At 40.6% G+C, this 22,458-nt stretch overlaps 1 protein-coding gene across 2 annotated transcripts; it reads right to left on the minus strand.

Annotated features, from left to right (window-relative positions):
* Nucleotides 1-353: 353 nt before the first annotated feature.
* spock3 (SPARC (osteonectin), cwcv and kazal like domains proteoglycan 3) lies at nucleotides 354-19,583 on the minus strand. 2 transcript variants are annotated; one of them, XM_022216007.2, is made up of 12 exons: nucleotides 19,441-19,583; nucleotides 19,162-19,284; nucleotides 10,396-10,404; nucleotides 10,230-10,269; nucleotides 7,995-8,103; nucleotides 7,105-7,213; nucleotides 6,863-6,971; nucleotides 6,503-6,616; nucleotides 6,169-6,390; nucleotides 4,089-4,151; nucleotides 3,854-3,991; nucleotides 354-2,774 (listed from the first exon to the last, which is right to left on the minus strand). In XM_022216007.2, the coding sequence occupies exons 2-12, from the start codon at nucleotides 19,282-19,284 to the stop codon at nucleotides 2,617-2,619; spliced, it is 1,194 nt and encodes a 397-aa protein (XP_022071699.1). In that variant the 5' UTR covers nucleotides 19,441-19,583; the 3' UTR covers nucleotides 354-2,616. The 2 variants fall into 2 exon arrangements, with proteins under 2 accessions (XP_022071699.1, XP_022071707.1); XM_022216015.2 differs by lacking the exon at nucleotides 10,396-10,404.
* Nucleotides 19,584-22,458: the final 2,875 nt, after the last annotated feature.

Below are 22,458 nucleotides of genomic sequence, written 5' to 3' on the forward strand. Positions count from 1 at the left end.
ACGTGACTCATAAAATATTCACCTGTTTTTCCTCCTACATAATGCAGTAATGTTCAAGCACACAGAAGTCAAGAGTTTGTCACTCCTTACGGCCATCTTTCTCTCCTTACACATTTCTGTCACGCAGTAACACTTTCACTGATGTTATTTCATGCTGAGAAATCATCACATCCCTTTACAAAATGTGCACATCCTAAAACTGGGCCTAATAATAGAGTTGTGGTGTTCTTTCTTAGTTCTCACGTACTCTTCGAATGAAACATCATCCACCTTTACAGTGCACAAACCTCTCGGCAATGCACCTGTTTTCCTAAATGCGAAAAGAGAGAACAGAAACGACGTGACACAGAAACGAGAGTTTACTGCATGTATTCATGTCTGTCCTCCAAGTAACACCTGTGATGACACAGACATTGGTCAATATAGCTTTTTATTTCAGCAAATCATACATACACTGTAAAAAATGCATCTGTATCATAATCTTTAAACACTATCAGAGCTGTGATGACAGTGTGTGATTGGTTGAGAGTGGCTACAGTGTCTGAGGTCATCAAAATGATTTGCATGTCATCACACTCATGAGACTGCACACTTTAATAACGCCGGAAGGACTTTCCAGCTCGTAAAGTGAATCCCAACTCAGAAGGAATGAGGGGAGCAAAAATAAACAAAAGAAAGAAAAAAAAAAAAGACAAACGAACAAAAAAAAGCTCTATTGGACAGATGGATGGCACTTTAAAATTCTTAACATGGAATTTCAACAGATATTTGATTCAGATTCATTGCTGAAAATTAACACAGGAGCTCAGCTGATCCCAGAGCTGCATAAACAGTTGCACGACTTTATCGCTAATACGCACATCTGGGATCAGAATCGATTTTTCAACCCTGACGGATATAAGTAGGTAGAGCAGATCAGGTACAAACCAAGCGTTTGAAACAACATAAAAGCAAACACCGTAAAGATGATCTTTTCATATAAAGCTGTCTAAACCAAAGCTTCCTCTAGCCTGTGTGTAATATATATAAAACATTTTTAAATCCAGCAGAATCTATGTGTTTGTATGCCTTAACTGCTAAGCATCTCTGTGCTTCTCTACATTCTAGCTATCCTATGTAACAAATCAAAAGATCTGAAGTATGGCCATCATAACAGAAACCCAGAACACATGCCATACAAAAGTCCAAATAGTACAGGCTTTAACAGGAAAGCCACTCGTATGCAGTGTAATGACGCGTTTAAGTCAGTCCAGTAAGCATGCTTCTCCAACTATCCCCTCCATCTGTCCTTACCAGTAAAAGGCACACCTTACCCCTCGTCCCCTGCCCAGTATTTGTGACAGGTCTGCATGGCTCTGCGGTTTATTAGCTGTGCAAGAGATTTGCTCTGTTACACCGTGTGCTCAAATCAGTCCCGAGACTCGTATCGGGGAAAAATGTAAAAACCTCAACGATGCATTTTCATCTGAACTCTAATGAGGTTTTTCTTTGAGCTATTAGAGTTCAGGTTTCATCACATGGATCGGTGTCTAAATCAGTTTGTACCGATGCAAGTGTAGTTTATCTGTACACGCCTGAGGGGGAATTTTACAACCTCGGGCTCCGTTATGTTTTGAGTTCCATAAAGGTTTAGTCTCTGGTTCTACAGACTGGGAAAAAAAACAAAAAACATCACGCAGTACTGGACATGCTAAGACAAATCTGTTTCATCTTCTGTGTTCATCTTACAATGGATTAGAAAAATAGATAACAACAATATTCCCCCTCCCTCCCCCAGCACCACCGGCCAAACAGTAATCTGTCCTTCCTTGTTGCTGTGCCTTTGAGATGATTTGACTTGATTTGTGTCTCAGTGAAAACAGCTAGCATGTCGGTTCTGATTGTTATCCAACTCATATTGTAATTTTTTTTGTGTTTTTTTCTTCTTTTTTTTTTGCCTTAATTCTCCTAATGAAGCATGTCTACCTCTTATCTTGTTTTTCCACACAGTTACAGTCACAGTTACAAATCAAGATCAAAAGAAACCTAAAGAGTGCAATATTCTCTTATCTACATCATCAACATCCCACCTATACACAGGAACATTTGATAAGGATTAAAGGGGTGACGAGGGAGGAGGGAGATGGAGGAATGAAGAAGAGGAGAAATCTCTTTAACATTGCGCCGTAGGCATCAACACACTCAGGCATCAGAGTGTTGCACAAGGACAGGACACACTGGAGGACAGGGACTGTCCAATGAAGGGAAAGGTCTTTGAACACGTGACCAAATCCAAAGCGATGGACTGGTTGTCAATTAGTCCTTTGTCATATTCTCTGGTTGGCTGACACCCAAGTGAACAAGTGCCATTAACCACTCATATTTTATACTTCAACAGAAAGAGAAATCATAAAACGTTTTCCAGGAATATTGATTTTTTTTCTTTTCTTTTTTAGTTTTTTCTTTTTTTTTACTTATGAACAAACAATACACAGAGAGTAGTCCATAGGTTGTTAGTACAGTTAAGTATCTGCCTGGGGAGTCACCTAGAAACGTGCAGATTGACCAAACAAACAGTTTTCTCTTATTTCTTTTTTTGTTGTTATTTGTTTGTTTGTTTTTTTTCTTTTTAGGAAATTACGACAGATATTCATCGTTGTCGTCCTCGTAATCCTCGTCTTCGTCATCCTCGTCGTCCATACCTGCCTGGTCGTTGAGGACAAACGAATCCTCGTCGTCGTCACTGAACAGCGAGTCTCCGCTGCCGAGGTCTCCGGAAGACTCCAAAATCACACCTGCAAGTGGAGAACAAACCGAATTGTAAGATCTTCTGAGAGAGCTTGTTGGCTTTGTTATCAGGAGTTCGATAAGATCGATAATCTGTGTGTGTGCGATAAAGAAGCATGGCACAAAGACTACAAATGGGGTAAAAGAGCTCGCCTGGCAACCCTTATGGTAATGACAAGGCTCCCTGAAATCAGTTCATGACCACAACTACAACCTTCAACTGTTGTTTTTTGTACTGATTAAACTAATTTTTTTTATATATATATTTCAGACAGGTCACAATATCGAAGGCACAGGAGAAACTAAAACAAACAAAATGAAATAAAAAAAACAGACAAGGGACTAACTTTAATTAACTTCCACCCACTATATGTCTGTACATCTCATATCTTGCCATTTTATGTTTGCTTCAAATCTTATATACCTCTTTAGACACCCCAAGAACACCTTTATATTCCACTTTAATATAGTTTTTAAGCAGTCTTCTTTACTGAACTGTGGCATATAATTTTCTGATTAGCTGTGAATCCCCCTTCCAGGTTGAAATTTTGTCCTTTCAATCTTCATCTATCTATTATCTGCACATTGCTTGATTCCCATTAGGGTTGCAGGAGACTGGAGTCTGTCCCAGCTGACTTAGGGTGAAGGCGGAGGATGATCTGGACAGGTCACCAGTCTATCACAGGGCTACACATAGAGACAAACAATCACACTCGCATTCACATCTACGGACAATTTAGAGTTACCAATTAACTTCAGCAAGTTATTGGACTGTGGGAGGAAGAAAACCCACGCCTGCACAGGGAGAACACGCAAACTCCATGCATATTGCAAGGCGAAAGTGCTAATTTTGCCACTGTGCAGCCCCTTTTCAATCTCAGAAAGAGCATTATCACAATTTTATAACATCAGTAAGGTTTATTACAGGGCAGATTTCATGGATTATGAGAGAACTTGTTTGATGGCACAGATATCTGTGAAGCATTTCCTTCATTCAGACTCTCTACATTGCCAATAAATGCCTCATCTCTTCATTTTCTTCCACAAACACAGAACTTGACACTGCTCTCTTCAGCGTTTCGCTTACCGCAGTCTGCAGGACCGTGGGTGCGTGATCCGGCCACCTCGTTGCCATAGCGATCCACGCACCAGCACTGTCCACTGCTGCTGTGACACTGGTGGGACCTGTAGTAACCGTCCTCATCACAGGACGGCAGATACTGACCTACACATGGAACCCACAAACACAGACGGTGAGTTAGAGACAATGTTTGTGTGTGCATTTGTGAGATTCTGTGTGTGTTTGTGTTTGTTTGTCTCACCGAGTAACTTCTTCCCTGCTTGCTTTTTGTTGATGCTGGACAGTTCTGCTTTACAGGGGGAATCTGGAAGGCAGAGACAAGGGACTTTGGTTAACAAACTGCAGAATTCCGCTTTTCTGGGAATATATCTGTTTGCATGAACCTTCGCTTCCTTTGTGTAGCCGACTTTTTGCTTTCGTCATGATGTTTGTTATCCTGCAGTCTTTGCTCTTACAAGTGCGGCTCCGGTGGCTCATCTGTAAATACTGTTTCTTTATCACCATAAAAAAGGGGGGGAAAAAAACTAATTTTGCTCTCGCACAATGGTGTTCTACGCAGTTTATTGTGCTGCATTGTGTTGGATTTTACAGTGCATAACAGAGTAGAGTAATATTCTCCTCATGTCAAGGAACAATATACCATTCTGACAGAACACAAGGTGGCTAAAGAAAAGCTCGGCTTCATTACAACTTTTTTTCACAGTTTCAGCCATCATTTCAGTTGGTTGTGATAACATTGTGCTGTTGGAAGTAAGGGATTGGAGAAAATAGCGAAATCACAACATCAAAGTCACAAGAGACAGCAATCAGTCGATCAGACTCGTCAAGTACACGTTTAAAGATAGAGTCAGCGATACTAGTCCAATATACTTTTTGTCAACATAAAATAAAGTACTCATGCACAGCTGTGGCTCTGGAAATAGGAGACAAACATCCACATGCACTATTTCAGCCCAGTGTCTCGTGTGCAATGGTTTACGTGATCAAGCCCAGTCATGTAACCACTTTTGTGGAAGTAAAACTGGAAAAAAAGACTGAAAACATTCCTGCATTTCAAGGGAAAACTGAAGTACAAAAAGTAGGGCAGGTCAAGCTAAAAAATTAGTCTCGCGATTATGACGAATGTTTACACTGGACGGCTTGTGTTATAGTTTTATTGCTGTCATTTAATCTTCTCTTTTTATTCTCTTTTCAAAATACGGTCGAACAAACTTGGGCTTTTTTGTTTAAAATCTGCATGGCTGTTTCTTTCACCACCCATGATAAGAAATTAATTTGGAAAGAAAAAGACAAAGAAAAAGCAACAAAAACAGTCCTTGGTCCGTCCAGGCACACAATGTTCCTGTTCATGAACAACATCCATCAACTATTTAAGAGCACAATGAAGGTAAATCTATAAAGATTTAAAAAAAAACATGTTTGTCTCCAAGTCAAAGCTAATTGGAGTGGATGATAATAACGCAACCTGTTTTGTATGTCGAGCCGATGGTCTTTTTGTTTGCCTGGAATGGTCTTTTTGATTTGCTTGTTATATTTTTCCTTTCGGTCGTCTCCAGCTTGCCTTTGAGTTGCCTGTTTGTTTACTTTAGCTGCCTTTTTTTTTTTTTTAGCTTCTTTCGGTTTGCCTGTAGCTTTCGTTCGGTTTCTTGTATGTTTCTTTTTTTGAGTGTTGCATGGTTCTGTTAGATCTTGTCTTTTCTTTTATCCTTGGAGGTCTCGGGAAGTGTTTAGGTTTGAATTTATGTCCTTTGTTGATCATCACGTGTTCTATGTGTCTATCTACTTTTGCTATTGTTGTGGAAGTTCAGCGAGGTCGAGCAATTGAGGATTCAGACGCATAGAGACACACTGGAGACTCGGATGACTTAAGTCATGAGTAAGGTTTACTGACGTCAGGAGAAGTGACACTCACAGGAGAGCAGTTAACGCAAGCAATGCCAGCATCAGTTGTGAGGATTCTCTCTGATCTTTGGGTATATATTGTAGTTGGGAGAAGGTCAGATTAGATTACAGACCAATATGGAGACAACTAGTCTGCTTAGTCACGTCAGAACAGACGATATCTAATCTCCTGCAGCGTCTGCCTTGTCTAAAGGCCACTGTGACCTTAGAAAGTAGAAAGTCATTGTCCCTTCACAGCTATTATTCTGTTCACGTTTGTAGATACTGATGTAAGGATTTTATATAGAATTTGTACTTTTGATTGTAAAAGATTGTTCAAATTGTTGTCTTATCCATCACAAAATACAACCTCAAGTTGCAGTGACGTTTAACCTGAATGTGACCTTGTATTTGCAGATGAGTGCATGTAGACTCCATACCTGTGTACCTCTGGAAGCCTGTGCACCACTCGGAGCTGGTTATAACTTTGTCAGGATGCGTATCGCAGGATCTGAAGAAAGCATCAGTGCACGGCTCGTTCCTGTCCAGGTAGAGGCTCTTGATCTCTGACTGGTCCAACTGTAGGTCAAAGTTTGTGTCGAGCCGAGAGAACATCCAGCCCAGAGGGTCCTTACAAACAGGTGACGCCCCGACTTCAAACTCTGTGGGAGCAGATCAAAGAGGACAGAAGGTGGACGTAGTAAGACATGCAGTGCGTGCAGAAAAGCTGTGCATTTCATTGTTTTTGTACTTTGCTAACGCCAGGTGACTCACTGTTCTTCTCTGGCTTTTGGATCTTGACTCTCTTGTGGTTGCCATTCTCATGCAGCACTTTGAACCAGTCTCTCAGACGACTCACCACCTCCTTTAGATCCGCCTCACTGCACACTGCGGAATAATACCAAGGATTTATGACGATGCTTTAGTGTCCCGCTGCTCTCTGATGGATATGAAGACTCACTTATGGCACAGTTGCCTTGAAACTTATGGAAATTCCACGTTGCAAAGACACTTAGGAGCTTAACATTAAACAAGGGCTTGAGCACCGCAGAGAACTTTTTAATTAAAGAGAATGTATTGTTTTTTATGCAAAGTAGCGTAGCTTGCAGCAGTAATATGTGCAAACTTTTGTACCTTTTTTCTCTGCAGAGCTCGCTTCAGGCTGAGAGGGACAAGGACACATTCCAGGACACTTCACAGTAATCTTCTTTCCTGTGATGCAAGCCTGGTAGTCCAACTTACACTGATCAAGAGGAAGAAGGAACGAGACAGAAAAGGAACCAAAATTAGGATGTGCGTCTCGTCGAGAGGAAACGAAAAAAAATGTGACTTGCGGGTGAGACATGAAGGGGTTGTGTGTTGGCGTGTGAGGGTACCTTGGTGGAGTAGGTGTGGCCGTCGGTTCCACAAACAGGCGAAGGGTGAACCACAGGGCAAGGTTTGCACTTTGACCCTGGGCTCTGGTACAAATTGGCATCTTTAAAACTGGAGAAAAGATTGGAGAGACTTATTCTCTGCGCGCACACTAAGCATCTAGCTGTATGCACATGAAATGGCTTTAAAAATGTGATCATTTGACACCGTGTCCTTCGTCCCAATGCAAAGTCAATGCATCCTCCCAGCTTCAGTTAAAACGAATAGTTTCAAAGCATTTGGCATCCATAATGCATTGTCTTATTCTTACATCAATTTCCAAGGATTTAGGATTTGTGTGTGATTACTTTCTGATTTGTTTGCACCGTGTTGTGGGAATTGTGTTTTTGCTAAGAATGGGAAATGAGGTCAGTGTGGTGTTACTGTCCTCTGTCCAGTCTGCAGTGTCCCAGACAGAGACACACACACACACACACACACACACACACACACACACACATACACATACAAAGCCCATTCATATCATTTGGCAGGACTTTGTGTCCGTCATAAGGCAGTGCCAGTGCTGGGGTAATTGGACCAAACAGTAATGTCACACAACAGTCACAAGAGAGCTGGGCAACCAGTAGAGCGGCTGAAAAAAGAAAAAGAAAAAAAACTGCCGCCCCTCTGTCATTGTTGCTGTCGTGCTGCATAAATAAGTAAGCAAAAAAAAAAAAAGAGAGCGAAAACAGGAGGAGAATTTAGGTAATGAAGAAATTTCATTTGCTCCTAATACACTGTCATTTGTGTTTCATTTGTGGCTATGTCACGGTAACATCTGAACACAAATTAGAGAGAGCTTTAAAACACAGGACTGCTTTAAAGAGCAAGTGTGTGTGTACGTTCTTACCTAACTCTCCTCTGGCTGACACAAGTGGCTGTCTTGTAATCCTCAGCCACGCAAACCTTGTGGCGACTGCATTTGATCTTCAAACAGGGGTCTTTGGCTGGATCAAGGCCTAAAACATTAAATCATATATATATATATATATATATATATATATATACATACACACACACACACATATATAGACATTTAACATTTGTAGACGAAAACTCTGTGTGTGCAATTAATACACAACTTCTCTAATAACAGTTTCCTAGAAAGACTAAGCACATGAGCTCAAATGCAGGAAATCTTGTTTTTTTCTTTTTGCTCTTTGAAATTCTCAATCAACAATTCTTAGTTAAAGCGGCACCTCCTTTCATTTTTAGGACATCCAAGCAACGTGCATAGATGTTCTGCGATCTGGCTATGTGTTTTTTATGTGTGTTTTCCATTAATTCTAGTCATTGTTTCTTTCACTTACAGTACACTGGTACCAGTGAACTCAAAGCCCTGCTACTGCTAAGTATCATTACAGCTAAAAACAGATGGAGCTGGTTTTAGAGGCTACTTCTGATCTTACATCAGCCTGCACTGGGTGTCATTCTCCTGTGTGCTCTTGCAGAAACCCTCAAACTGATCTCCTGTCAGATCCCACGGCCACAGAACCGTAGACGGCTTCTGAGGTGAGAGCTGATTTTAGATCTGAGGCTGTGATCTTCGTTGGTAGACTCAAGCAGCCTGTTTCTGACTCTGTGTCAGCCTTCAGAGGGGCACCTATGAGCAGGATCTCAGGCCCTCAGCTGTTCTCAGAGCAGTTTGTCAATGACCTCTGCACTAAAGAACCTTACTGTAATCCCTGAGCAGCTTTGGCAGATTATCCTGCCTCCATCCTCCAACGCACCATCTAATGCTATTGTTTCCCTGACATGTCCATGTGTGTGTGGATGTGTTGTGTGGAAACAGCGATAAGTGAGAGCGAATATGTTATGTCCTGCTGGGCCTGGAGGAGATTATCACTGTCAGTAATACGATGAGGAACGAGATGATCGAAGAATAGAAAAATCATCCTGTTCCTTTCAGCCGGTCACCATAGTCAAAAGAATTGGGAAGAGCTTAGAAGGAACACAATGATAGACGCCGAATGTGAAAATCTGTCTGTTTTCACAGAGAAATGCGGTCATGAAGAATACTAAAAATGCTCGCACGTATCAGAATTCGGCTGACATTGTAAAGGAGAAGGATCTTCGTCATCTTTGTCTTACTGTTACTAATTCTGGTTACACAATATCCACAGAGTGACGATGAGTCATGAGGGTTGATGGTAATTGGTCATCATAGGTTGCCAGCAGTTACATGCTTCTGAGTGTCAAATGGGACCCGCAGTGGTATAATGTCAAAACAACTAAACCAATTTCAGTGACATTTGGTGGAAAATGAGGCTAAGAAACAAGGGATTTATATTTAGACGACAACATGACAAAGTGTGAAACATTTGTACTTCTTACTGAATGACAAGAGCAAGTATTTTTTTATGAAATCGCTTTATCTAGGCGCAATTTGCAGCTCAGATTTACAACATTTTTGAGATATTTTTCCCATAATAGATAGGCTCCAGCACCCATGGCCCTCTACAAGATAAAGCCATGTATAGATAATGAATAGATACATTGATATCTTTACTTTTGCTTCTATTTCACCTACTTTTAACCAATCAGTGAATCTGGTATACAATATATTTAGAAGACCCTGGATGTTGGTTTTCGTCATGTATTCATGATGTATTTGAGACCTCATTTGTAAAATTTGTTGCTCAATTCCTGTGAGCAAGACCTATTTGACAAAAACGTCCATAACTCTTGATTGCCAAGTGCAATTACGATCAGACATAGATGCCATCCACAAATCCATGAATCCAGAAAACATGATTACATTTTTAAATCAAGACTATGTTGCAGCCACATTAAACCAAATGATTATAACTCTATTTATCTTTAGCTACAATATTCCCAAATGGAATTTCAGAACAAAACTTATGACCACCATAAGCCAATGGGCAATATGATATATACTGTGTGTATTTTGTAGCAGACTCAAAGCTTTCTAACATTTTCCATTATGAAAATGAAACATTTGAGGATTTGTGCAGGAATAGGTATGGGCGCGCTGTATTTATTGTATTTTTTTTTTTGGCTTGTTTTATCACACAGCCCACAGCACAACCACTCCAGGCTTTGACTCTCTCTCATTCACACCCACCTTGATCGAAGGGCTTGGATGGAGTCCATGTTCCCGGCTCCTGAAACACGGTAAGTCAATAAACAATGAAAATATTGTTCAAATGACAGCTCAAGTAAATAATACATGACAGATGCAAGACTGTTAAGTCGTCGTACACGGAGCATTATTAATGAGTCATACAAACCTCAACCTCCTTCAGGAGAGAGCATAATGGAGACAGAGAATCAGGAATTAGTTTTGATTGTTTTTTGTTATTTTTTCAGCAGAAACTTTGCATAACGGAGGGAGCACTTGGAATATAGGGAAAACACACAAATGTATCTTCGTGTAGAAACTCGTGCAGCATGCATTTATTTAGTCTGGACAATGCTGGTGTTATGACAGCAGCTCTGTGCAGTAATGTGAATAAAAGGCGGCCGTGTCTCTTGGCGTGGATCACTGAACTAGATTATGTTTAAATATTGTATAACTCATGTATATACATCATATATACACACACTCACAAAACGGAGGGAGAACTTCAAATCAACCAAACAGACTAAACAGTTTAAAGATGTAAAGAAGCATTTGTCGGATTCAAGTAATGGAAATGCAATTTAAAATGAATTTCAATAACTATGACAGGCTTTTAAGGTTAAAAATAATGGCTGTTAAAGGTTAAATGAAGGCACAATGTTTTCAATCAAGTAAAGTTAGGTTTAATGGCAGGCTTATCTGTGTAAGAGCCTTTCAGATGGAAATCACCAGCTAGTAAAATTTGCATTGCATCTCAAAGCAGCAGTGCCTTAATGTGCCTTTTTGCAGTCTAATGTACTGATTGGTGCATCTGATTGACTCTGTTCTTTATTAGTAAAACAGCTCTTCTTTAGTTTTACGAGTTTTACCAAGCCAAGAGAGCAAAAGCTCAAAGAAGCCAGAATGAGAATAGGTTCTTCACATCTTCTCGGCTATTGCAAGCTGCACCCAATAAGAAACAAACTTGAACAGAAACTGAATTACGGCTCAATGTGGGCACATCTATCAACATGTGCTCACAAAAAGTTAAGGAGATTACTTAAAGAGAGAACACTTTTTGCTCTAAGTTCTGTAGAGCAAAGCTACTGCCTCGTCAAGTATAATAATATTCATAATATTACTTATTCATAGCAGACTTTTTAAACTACTGAAATATATCCCCTGTGACAAAATGTTTTACCCCATTTACATCTTTTTCAATGTAGTCAAATGACTCCATTCATTGCCTCTGTGTGTGTGTGTGTGTGTGTGTGTGTGTGTGTGTGTGTGTTCCCACAGTCTAAGTAAGGGGTGAGTGATTTGCCAGCTTTTAATAGAAGGACAAGGAGGAGACACACCCAGCAGGTGCCGGCTTATGATGCAAATGTAAAAGGAGCTTAAGAAATAGTGAGCTGGATGTTATTTTTTCCCTCAGTCTGACTTCAGACTGATGCACTGTGTTTTCTCTGATTCTGTCTCAGTGATATTTTTTGTTGTTGTCTCATCCATCTCCTTTCCGTTGCGTTTACCATCAAATGAGGGTCAATAAGATATTGAGCTTATAAAATGATGTCCACAAACGATCAAATGTGTTGTTGTAAATCACGCTTTGTAAACCTCTAGAATAAATCTGCCGCCACGCTTCAATGGTGACGGCTAGAACAGCATTCGTGTCAATACCTTTATTAAAGTGGACTAGTGATGAATCATCATTTCGTAGACTATATAAAAGCTGGATGTAGCTTGCAGGTCTGAAAAGTGAAGTCAGTGTAGAAGTACCTTAAAAATGCATTCCCTCTAATGGCCAGTAGGGGGAAAGTCCCCTTGTTGCAACATAAGCCAGAATATATTGAAGTCACTGAGAAAATGACTGTAATTCTCACTCCATTTGTTACCTCAGTAAACATTTTCCTGATGAATTTATGGTCTCAAAAGTTTCAAGTCTCCTTAAATACAGCTTGATGTTTATTTAGCAATTTACGGCTTCATTTAGCAAAAAACAGAAGATGCGGCAGGGTATCCTGTTGGCATAACTACCTTGTGATCGACCACTACGGTGTATAGTGTCCTCGCTCATCATGTCCAGTTTCAAAATACTGAGACGGCTGCAGCCAAAATATCAAACTTAAGGCTTTAGAACAAGTAATCCATAAAACAATGGGTGATGTACCATTGACTACGTGTGTTTTTGACTCATTTGCACTTGACTGTAAAAAGCTGATGCAGTAACCACATTGCAATAATCACAAGCATGTGACTGTGATTAGAAATGACTGTGCTGACTGAGGTTTGGTGTCATTCAAGGAGAAGTTACAACGGATTGTATGCAAGATAAGAAAATGAAATATATGAGTCACCAATGAGAAATATTTATGACTTTTGAAAAGAAAAGGCTTTATCTGACATCTAAAAATGATAAACTCAATAAATGATAAAGCGTGAAGGTTATATTAAGGTTAATTTTGGATTAAGGGTATGATAAATGTCTGGGTAACGCTAACGTGTTATATGTAGGGTTAATGCAAGTCTCCAGGAAATTAATGTAAACACAACAGTCCACATGTTTGTACACGTTTTGTGTGTGTTGACTCACTAAGCTCTATATTGTTCTGGCAGAAATCTCTATAGACATAATGATCACTCACTCTCACGCATATAGAAGATATTTAATGTGCTACTGTTCTATTTTGGGTACACACCATTTACTGAGGTGATAAGCTACATGCTGCTCTGGTTAAGGAATAAACCATGACAGAGAAGTTCTATAGTTTCAAGCAAAAATTTCTTTTGCTGCAGTCAAAAAAAGAAAAACAGTAAAGGTAAATGTTCTTTCTTAGAAGACCCTTTTAAAAACTTAAACCAACACTGAAAGCTTTGCAAGTGTGGATGATTATAATGTACAATAAAAAAGTAAGGCATTGACAGTAAAAGTGATGATAATGGCACCAAGTAGAACTTTCCAGCGCTGACAGGGTGGGAAGTTAGGGTTTATTTTTATAAAGATGCACGACTACAATCTAACACACATTATCTTTAACTGTTGCATCAGATGCTCTATTGTTTTTATCTCGAACATGGTTGTCTAGCTTTACAAGTTTCCACTATTACAAATGTTCAGTACAAACCGATAGATGTAGATTATTCATCATCTTCCTGCAGTATTCCGACTATTAGTTCTCTTAATGCTATTTTACGCAGATTTTCTACAAAGTGTTTTGCTCTAGGAATGTAAAACACGTTTATGCCTTCATTTGACATCCCTGATTTGTGAGATGCAGTTTCAGTAACATGTGTTTTGTGTATTGTCAGTCCCAGTGACAGATTAACTGACCTGCATTTCATGGTTTCTAAAACATTTCATACTACCTACTGATAAAACCAAAGTAATTCATAATGTTTTCTTATAGCGCACCATTTTCAGTCAATTTGGAATGATTGACTCTTAACGCATTAATGCAGCAAATAATTGTTTGCCACGAGAGCCCACTTATTTTTTAAGCAGCATGATTTCACCCGTCTTCCTCTGTCTCACTTCCTCTGCGCTTGCTAGAAGGTGAACAGTCAACTCATGTTCTTTCTCGGCTCTAATTGATTTCTCCTTCTTGTCCTTCATTGCTGGGCTTCATGCCTCCCTGCATCCTCACTACAAACGCATGCTCTTTGACGAAGTGAAGCTCTGTTTGTTCGTCTCGTTTAGAATCATACGCAGTACTTTAACATCTTGATATGAAGAAAACCCCACGCACTAAAAGCTCAGCCGAGATAAAGCCAAACAGCGAGCTATTTGTCTCTGTTCAGGACGGGTCCCTTCTAGCGCTGCAGACTGAATAATGAGAACATTGCATTATGGGGGCCAGGCCCTCTGGACCAGTCAAGACAACAAAAGTGCTTGCGGTCCGATTCCTTAATGGAATCAGCACACACACACACACACACACACACACACACACACACACACACACACACACACACACACACACACACACACACACACACACACACACACACACACACACACACACACACACACACACACACACACACACACACACACACACACACACACACAGACAGTCCTATAAACCAACAAACTTATCACCGCCATAGCTGTAGTGCCGGAATCTGTCAGCAGTACAAAACATCAAATAACTGGATGAATGCACTTGGCTGCACATGCATGCAACCAACCACCCACTTTCCCCCAAAAAAACACAGAAAACCCTAAATTCAACAATAGGTCTAATGGTCTTCTGAGTGCATCTAAAATAGCAACTTTTCAATTCATCTCTCCATTTCTTTCCACCTCTGTTCCTCTCTCTCTCTCTCTCTCTCTCTCTCTCTCTCTCTCTCTCTCTCTCTCTCTCTGACAAACACACACAGTTCCAACCTTTTTTCTCCTCATGTGCACAAACACACAAACACAGCTGTGTGTGTATTCAACAGTGTGGGCTAACATCCCAATTATCTGCCATGCATATCGATTTCGTTCTAGCTGCGTGCCTATAAGGGAAAAAAAAAAAATCCTCGTTACTCGCGTTGCTTCTGACAATCACTTTGCTCACCTCTGCTTCAGATCTAATTGCATCTTAATGGTTTCCTTCCCTCTCTTTGCTGCCTCGCCGCTGACGTCCAACAGGAGAAATATGTGCAGGTTTTCACTGTACTGGCTCTGCTTGTCTTGCTCAAGCTTGTCGCATGCATGCACGCACAAACACACACAAATCCACACTAAGGTGCTTTGAAGTGGAAAAGGCCTCAAGCTCTGTACCTTCCCTACATCATTCACACTCCACAACACAAACAACACAGGACAGACACGCACAATAAAAACACACAAAGGAGAGGAGGAGGAGGAGAGGATGAAAAGGTAGAATCTGTTTTAATAAGGCTGCTCTAGACAACATGTTCATTTGTTCCCATACTGTACCACGTCTTATATGTCATCGCACATTGTTTATCGCATTTATTGTTAAAACGAGCGTCCTTGTCAGCTTATCTCTTCACTCTTTGTCGCTGCTGTAAGCTCGCCAAGGTCCAGTAAGAGGAGCAGAAGGTCTAAAAAAACTGAGATGGCACCAGCACAGCAAAGGCAGCCCTCAGGCCTCTACGGCTAACAGGACTTACAGTAAATCAGTGGCCGAGATGCTATCTGATGCACTTAGCATGAGACCCACTTATGGCTCTTGCTGAGGGATGAAAGCAACAGTACATACCTAGCATGTAAAATGGAAGTCACAGCAAAGGAAAGTTCGACATAGTGCACTGGGTTTACTGCCGCAGGTTTGAGAGATGGAAAAATAAATGTGTAACTGTGAATCCTGCGCTTATTGATTGCAGTATTAAAATAGTACGAACAGGTTTGATTGCATGTAAAAAGTTTTATCCTAAACTAATATACCTCAAATTTTTCTAAGCTGCCGACATGATAAAAAAAATAATTCTGCTGTAGGTTGGTCGAGAAGTCAGGAATCGTTAAAAACTAAAATTACGTTGCATCAAGTATTTGTTAATCAGTCCTGTCTCTGAAATTGTAAATGCATTACAAAAAATGTGTGCAAGGTTCTTAGTATGTTCTAAAATAATATTTTAAAGAACTATATATGCATTTAAATTTCTAACCTGCTGTAAATGTGACTTATTTTATTTATACACTGCCGATTAAAAGCTTGGGGTCACTTAGAAATGTCCTTATTTTTGAAAGAAAAGCAATTCTTTTCAATTAACACAACATTATATGAATCAGAAATACAGTCTAGACATTGATAATGTGGTAAATGACTATTCTAGCTGGAAATGACTTATTTTTTTTAGTGGAATATCTACACAGGGATACAGAGGAACATTTCCAGCAACCATCACTCCTGTGTTCTAATGCTACATTGTGTTAGCTAATGGTGTTGAAAGGCTAATTGATGATTAGAAAACCCTTGTGCAATTATGTCAGCACATGAATAAAAGTGTGTTTGCTTAGAAAATATGAAACTGCCTGGGTGACCCCATACTTCCGAACAGTAATGTATATGTATAGATATGAGTCAGAGTTCACAATGAGATGGAAATATTTGGTTAAGATAAGCTAACTTGTCCGCATTTAGCTTAATGTTATTGGGAGGATGCTTTGCAATTTTGGTTGCATTGTGTTGCTTTTGTTAAAACCTTACATCATCATTCAGAATCATTTTAATGTGTCATGTCAGAGGTGTTGACCAAATTCTTTTACTCTTGAGTCGTAGTTCGTGTAGGTCATTTTCACCATAGCTTAGCCATTCAACTGTACAACACTTAGGCTACATCTGGCAGTTAGTAGAGGTAAATATTAAGTTAAAAAAAAATCTCATCTCTACCTAAAGACGAGTACATGTGACGCAATCTGTTTTAATCTGACTACAGGCAAATCTCCAATTAGTAAACTCTAACAGTGAAAATGGAAGAAAAAAAAAGCTGCTGCAGCCAATGCCAGTTCATTAAAAAGTTCATTTCTGAGGGCTTAATTGAGCAGCTTGATCTTACTCACTTCCTGAAAAAGAATATGTAGGCCATGTGTCTCAGAAGTACGGCTTATATCATCCACATTATGTGCTCTCAGCCTGCTCGGTATGTGTCATGACAATCAGCTGCAGCTTTCCTGTGCTAACTGGCCCTTAGAGCTGTAACCTCTATACAGTGTACATGACAGTGCTGTGACAGTATCGGGAGACGTGTTCCATTATGCATGACTGTATCAATCTGATTGACATCGCATTGAACTACAGAGTGTCTAAATTAGTCCAGAAATTGACCGATTCGGAAATCAGGTGCAGAAGCAATGTCTATGTTGCATGAATCAAGCCATATTTGAACACATCGGGTGTACATGAATATTTGCTGTAACTACAAATATGCACCATCTGTGGCTTCATGACGGGCCCATATTTGTACAGGGGGGTTGTGACCTTTGTACCACTGAAAAACATAGCGGTGACACAAATCTGACTGTCAACAAAACACGCCAAGAGCATGATGAATAACTTTAGCAGGGGTGCTTGTTTTGTTCCTTCGATGAATACCTTCATACCGCTCTGGTACGTTCTTGCAAGAAAGAAGGCAACAAAACACACACAGACGGCCTGAAAACAGGAAATGAAAGGCACGCACATATATACAGAGCACATAATGCTTTTGCACTCTACCTCGATCTCTAATGCCTGAGCCTCAAGGTTAGAACACCACCGTGAATGCACACAGAGCCTTCGGCTCGCTCGTACGCCAATCAGTCCAATCTCTTTCATCTTCATCCACTTTCATTACCCTGTAGCTTCCTCTCATCCATCTATCTATCTATCTATAAAATCTTTGGCTCCTTGTAGCTCTAGAAGTCAGATCATCTTAAATAGCACAGCACTTGGCCAATCACGTCTCCTCACTAGTGCTTGGTCCTGACACCTCATTTGCATAATCCAAATCCTGTTCAGCAGTTGGAACCTCAGGTGTATCACATGGATCCACCCGAGAGACAGAAAAAGTCTCTTCAAGTTACACCTAAAAAATGTTTAAAAAGAAGACAGCTCTTGCCCTTATCTTTAAAAATTAAAAAGAATGTCATCTCTGGCTGCTTTTGTCTGTATCTCTCTCTGATATCAAATATATCAAGGACTCCAATTCTGAAAACAGTTCCTCCTGCATGTGCTCAGCATGGAGGTAGAGCTACTTATCAGAGCTGGAGCACTATTTTTCTCTTTTGTCTTTTGTTCGGCCCGTTGCTCCAGCAGCACCATCAAAGTACAGATCTTGTACCGAAAAGAAAAAGGCCCAATAATTTTGGTGTGCGCAAATACATGCAGGCGTGCTTATGTTTTTGTATCTGATTCTGTGTGCGAGTACAAGTTCAAGCATGCATAAATCAGTTCTGGTTGTGCAGAGCCATTTAATCTATGGCTAGAGGCAGGATTTTTTTTCTTTTTTTAGCAAATACACACCATGGTGATTACATTTCACCATCAGGGAATAGGTTTTTTTGTAGTTAGAGCTTGTTCTTTTCGTATTAATATAATATCTCCAAACAACATCCAAAAGTCTTTAATCTACAGAATACACCTGATTTGTATTTTATTACCGACTGCAAAGCCAAAATATGTGTCCCGCCGCTGCAAGAAGAAGGATTTTTGCACCGAAAGGTTATGTTGTAATGGATGTAAAGATTCTGCAAAGCATGAAAACACAGAAGCCGACTAATTTGCAGCAACTTGACAGGCAGACCACATGATCAGAGGCTTTATGGTATGTACCATGACAATCAGCAGCAGCAGCAGCAGCTCTGTGCTAAGTGGCCTTACATAAACATGTCATGGTAATGGTAGCTGACAGCACCTTGTGGAAGAAACTCTCCAGCAGAACACATAGCAGTGAAACACCTTCATTCTTCCCACAATGTATCTGTGGGTTTAAAGTGGACTCTTTGTGGTGTTCGGATCATTTGGGATTGGCTCACATAAAACACAACTGGGTTTCCCCATGGCAGGGGTTCATCCTGACCAAGCAGAACATCCAGGCCTCGCTGCTGCAGACTCCCCCTTCATACCTGCCTGTAATTAGGCCCCTTCCTGGGTCTCAGCGGTGCCTCACCGACAGCTATGTGCCATTATTGTGTTTTCGCAGAGCGCTCTCGGCTATCTCTCCTAAGCAGGGGCCTGCTATCGCGAAGACACACACAACTCACGGGCAAGAGCTCTCTCCCCGGTATCGCTATTAGTGTATTTACAGTGTGAGCGGAGTGGGTGATGAACGTGTGACAAACACAACAACCGACGGGCCCTGTGACGCGCCGCTTTGAACACAACGACAAAATGAAGAGCGCATGATCACAAACCAATTGAGGGAGAGGGAAAAAGAGGGGGGTGGGTGGGTGGGTGTAAATTAGATAATGTGGAGAGGGGGGAAAGGCGAGAACCCTAAAATAAAATAAAAATAAATCACTTACATCTCTGAATTTATCCCATCTCCCGGTCAGCCACTTATCATCCAAAAAATTGCCGCTGTCGGACCGAGCGGAGACGTGTCCGAGGGCGACGGCGCACACACACAGCAAGGCGACGCTCAGCATCTGCGGACACACAACAGCGCGAAGAGAGGACATTGGATCGGGCTGTAGGACACGGCTGAAAACAGCAGCGCTTCGATCCGCATCACACCAACAAGCTGAACAAAGTGACTGGATGTGTGCGGTGAATCTGACGGCTTTCCCGTCTTTCTCTCCTACCTTGTCGCATCAGCTGCTCTCCAGACTGTATGTGCTCGCTGCCGTTTTCTGTCACTAGTGATAGCAACCCTCTCCTCCCTCTCTCTGTCTCTCCGCACCGGCTGTCTGTGCGCAGCGGAGGACGGGAACGCGCATGGCACCGTGCGCGGGCCCTGCGCTCTGCTCGCCTTTTTCCTTTTTTTCCCCCCCAAGTCTCTGCTCAGTGCGGAGGAAACAGTTCTGATGTCTGAGGGGTGTATTTAAGCCACCTTATGAGTTATTCCCTCTGATTACCTCTTATGAAAAAAACAAGGCGGGTAATCCTACTCTAAGACTTCCACTGAAGGTACACACCTAAACAAATGTTCCAAACAGTAAAATTAGAAAAAGGCAAAAGAAAAAGAACATAAAATGTGCCCACCCCGGAGTAAATTCAGTTTCAGAAAACTTTTTTCCCCCAAGGGTCAATTAAAAGGCAGACAGTGCAACAACCTAAGAAATTGAGGAGAAAATCAAGAAATAAATGATGCCTAACACAGATAAAACAAATAGGGATAAATAAATATGCAAATGTAGAACAAGTCATATAATGAGAATGGAAAAATAGAATGAAAAGAAAAAAACACGACTTAGTAGCACACATGTGTAAATTGGCAGTGAGGTAGAGACTTTATGGTGTGTTGTGTAACTGTGTGTTTTCCTCTCTGCCATATTACAGCCATCACATGAGAGCTGATCAGGCTTGTTTGTACAGTAGTGACTCATGGTAGGGGTTTCACTCACATTCCAGGCAGAGGTATGTTGAGGACAGTAAATTGATGTCACAAGATAACATGGTTTCCACAAGAAAGGCACCTAAGTGGCCCACCCTGGATGATTTGTGGCAGTGGGAGCACTATTTTTTTTTTTTTTAAAAAGGAAAAATCTTTTCAAGCAGGTTTGAACTGGAATTTTATGATCTAGTTTACAGTTATTTTTGTGTGTTTTCTCTGTTTGGTTAATGTACAGGTAACACGAATGAACATGAATTAAAGTGTATGGATAGTAAAGCATGTCAAAGCTGTCAATAATGTCTTTTAAAAAGAAAATCTATGTTTTTTTAAAAAAAATGATACTTTGTTCATTTATAATGTTTGACTGTAAAATGACACTAGTTTTACTGATGGCAGTTTAAAGATATACTTTTCAGATATTTATGTTATTTGAAAGAGAAATGATAATAATAATCTTTGCAAAGTGATAATTTAAAAAAAACAGTTTCCCTCTGTTTCGTTAAATTATATATAATATAACAGAAAAAAGTCATTTATGTGTGGTATGTAAAATATATATACAGCGCTGTGAAAAAAATATTTGCCTGATGTCTTTGCATATTTCTGACAGTTAAATGTTTCACATCATCAACCTAATCTTATATTTATTAAACGTTTATATAGATAACCCACAATACACAAACATACAGTTTTTTAGAGATCATTTTTAAGAAAGTTTTATTGAAAGCCCGTATCACCCGTGTGAAAAACCGCTTGGTCTCTTGGCAGCAACAGCTGCAGTTCCAGTTTGTGATCAGTCTTTTCCATGGCCTTGAAGGAATTTTGGTCCAGTTTTCTCTGCAAAATTTTTAAAATACGGCTACATTAGATAGTTTCCGGGGCTGCACATTGGGGTAGTGCTTAGCACTTTTGCCTTGCAGCAAGAAGATCCCCGGTTCAAATCCCAGCCTGTTCCCCTGATCTTTCTGCATGGAGTTTGCATGTTCTCCCTGTGCATGCGTGGGTTTTCTCCGGGCACTCCGGCTTCCTCCCACAGTCCAAAAATATACTGAGGTTAATTGGTTACTCTAAATTGTCCGTAGGTGTGGAAATGTCTGTATATGTAGCCCTGTGACAGACTGGTGACCTGTCCAGGGTGTCCCCTGCCTTCTCCCGAGTCAGCTGGGATAGACTCCAGCACCCCCCGCGACCATAGTGAGGATAAAGCGGTGTATAGAGAATGGATGGATGGATAGATAGTTTCCAAGCATGAACCCCTTTTAAAGTCTTGCCACAGCATCGCAATTGGATTACAGTCTGGACTTTGACTCTGCGACTCCAAAACCTTAATTTTGTTCTTTTTCAGCCACTTAGAGGTGCTTGTGTGCTTTGGGTCAATGTCTTGCTGCATTACCCATTTGTGCTTGAGCTTCAGGTCCTGAACTGATGGTAGATATTCTCTGGGAGGATTTTCTGACAGAGAGCAGAATTTATGGCTCCATTTATTATGACAAGTCATCCAGGTCACACTACCATCACTGTGTTTGACTGTTGGTATCATGTTCTTCTTGTAGAATGCATTACAAACTTTGCATCAGATGTAACTGGACCCATGTCTTCCAAAAAGATCCACTTTTGACTCATCAATCCAGAGGATGTTATCCCAAAAGTCTTGGGGCTCATGTAGACATTATTTTTTGTAAATGTTGGTCGAATCTTTATGTTCTTTTTGGTCAGGAGTGGTTTGATCCTTGCATCTCTCCCATGGAGGCCATTCTTGCCCAGATTCTTCCTTATTGTGGAATCATGTAGACGGACCTTAGCTGAGGGAAGTGAGGCCTGCAGATATTCTGATGACACACTCTTGGAGAAGTGGTTGACCGGTCACGCTGGGAAGCTTCACCATTGTCCCATGTTTGTGGATAGTGTCTCTCACTGTGGTTCTCTGGAGGCCCAGAGTCGTAGCTGTAGTTTTGCAACTCTTTCCGGACTGATAAATGTCAGTGACTTTGTTTCACTTTTGCTCTTGAATCTCTTTAGAACGTGGCTTCATGTGTTGCTTTTAGAGACCCTTCAGCTACTTCACAATGCCACACAGGCTCTATTTAGTGATGCTTAGATTCATAAAGTCTGACAGTAATCATATGTGGATGTGGCTGGCGAACCCAACTGCCAATGCATAGATACTTTAAAATCTGTGTTTTTACAGATAATAATTTGTTCTCTTTGAATGTATGACTGTACAATCACACAGTTTTACTGTATTTAGATCAGGTAAACATATTTC

The sequence above is a fragment of the Acanthochromis polyacanthus genome, chromosome 3, assembly GCF_021347895.1.
Source record: "Acanthochromis polyacanthus isolate Apoly-LR-REF ecotype Palm Island chromosome 3, KAUST_Apoly_ChrSc, whole genome shotgun sequence".
Lineage (NCBI taxonomy): Eukaryota > Metazoa > Chordata > Actinopteri > Pomacentridae > Acanthochromis > Acanthochromis polyacanthus.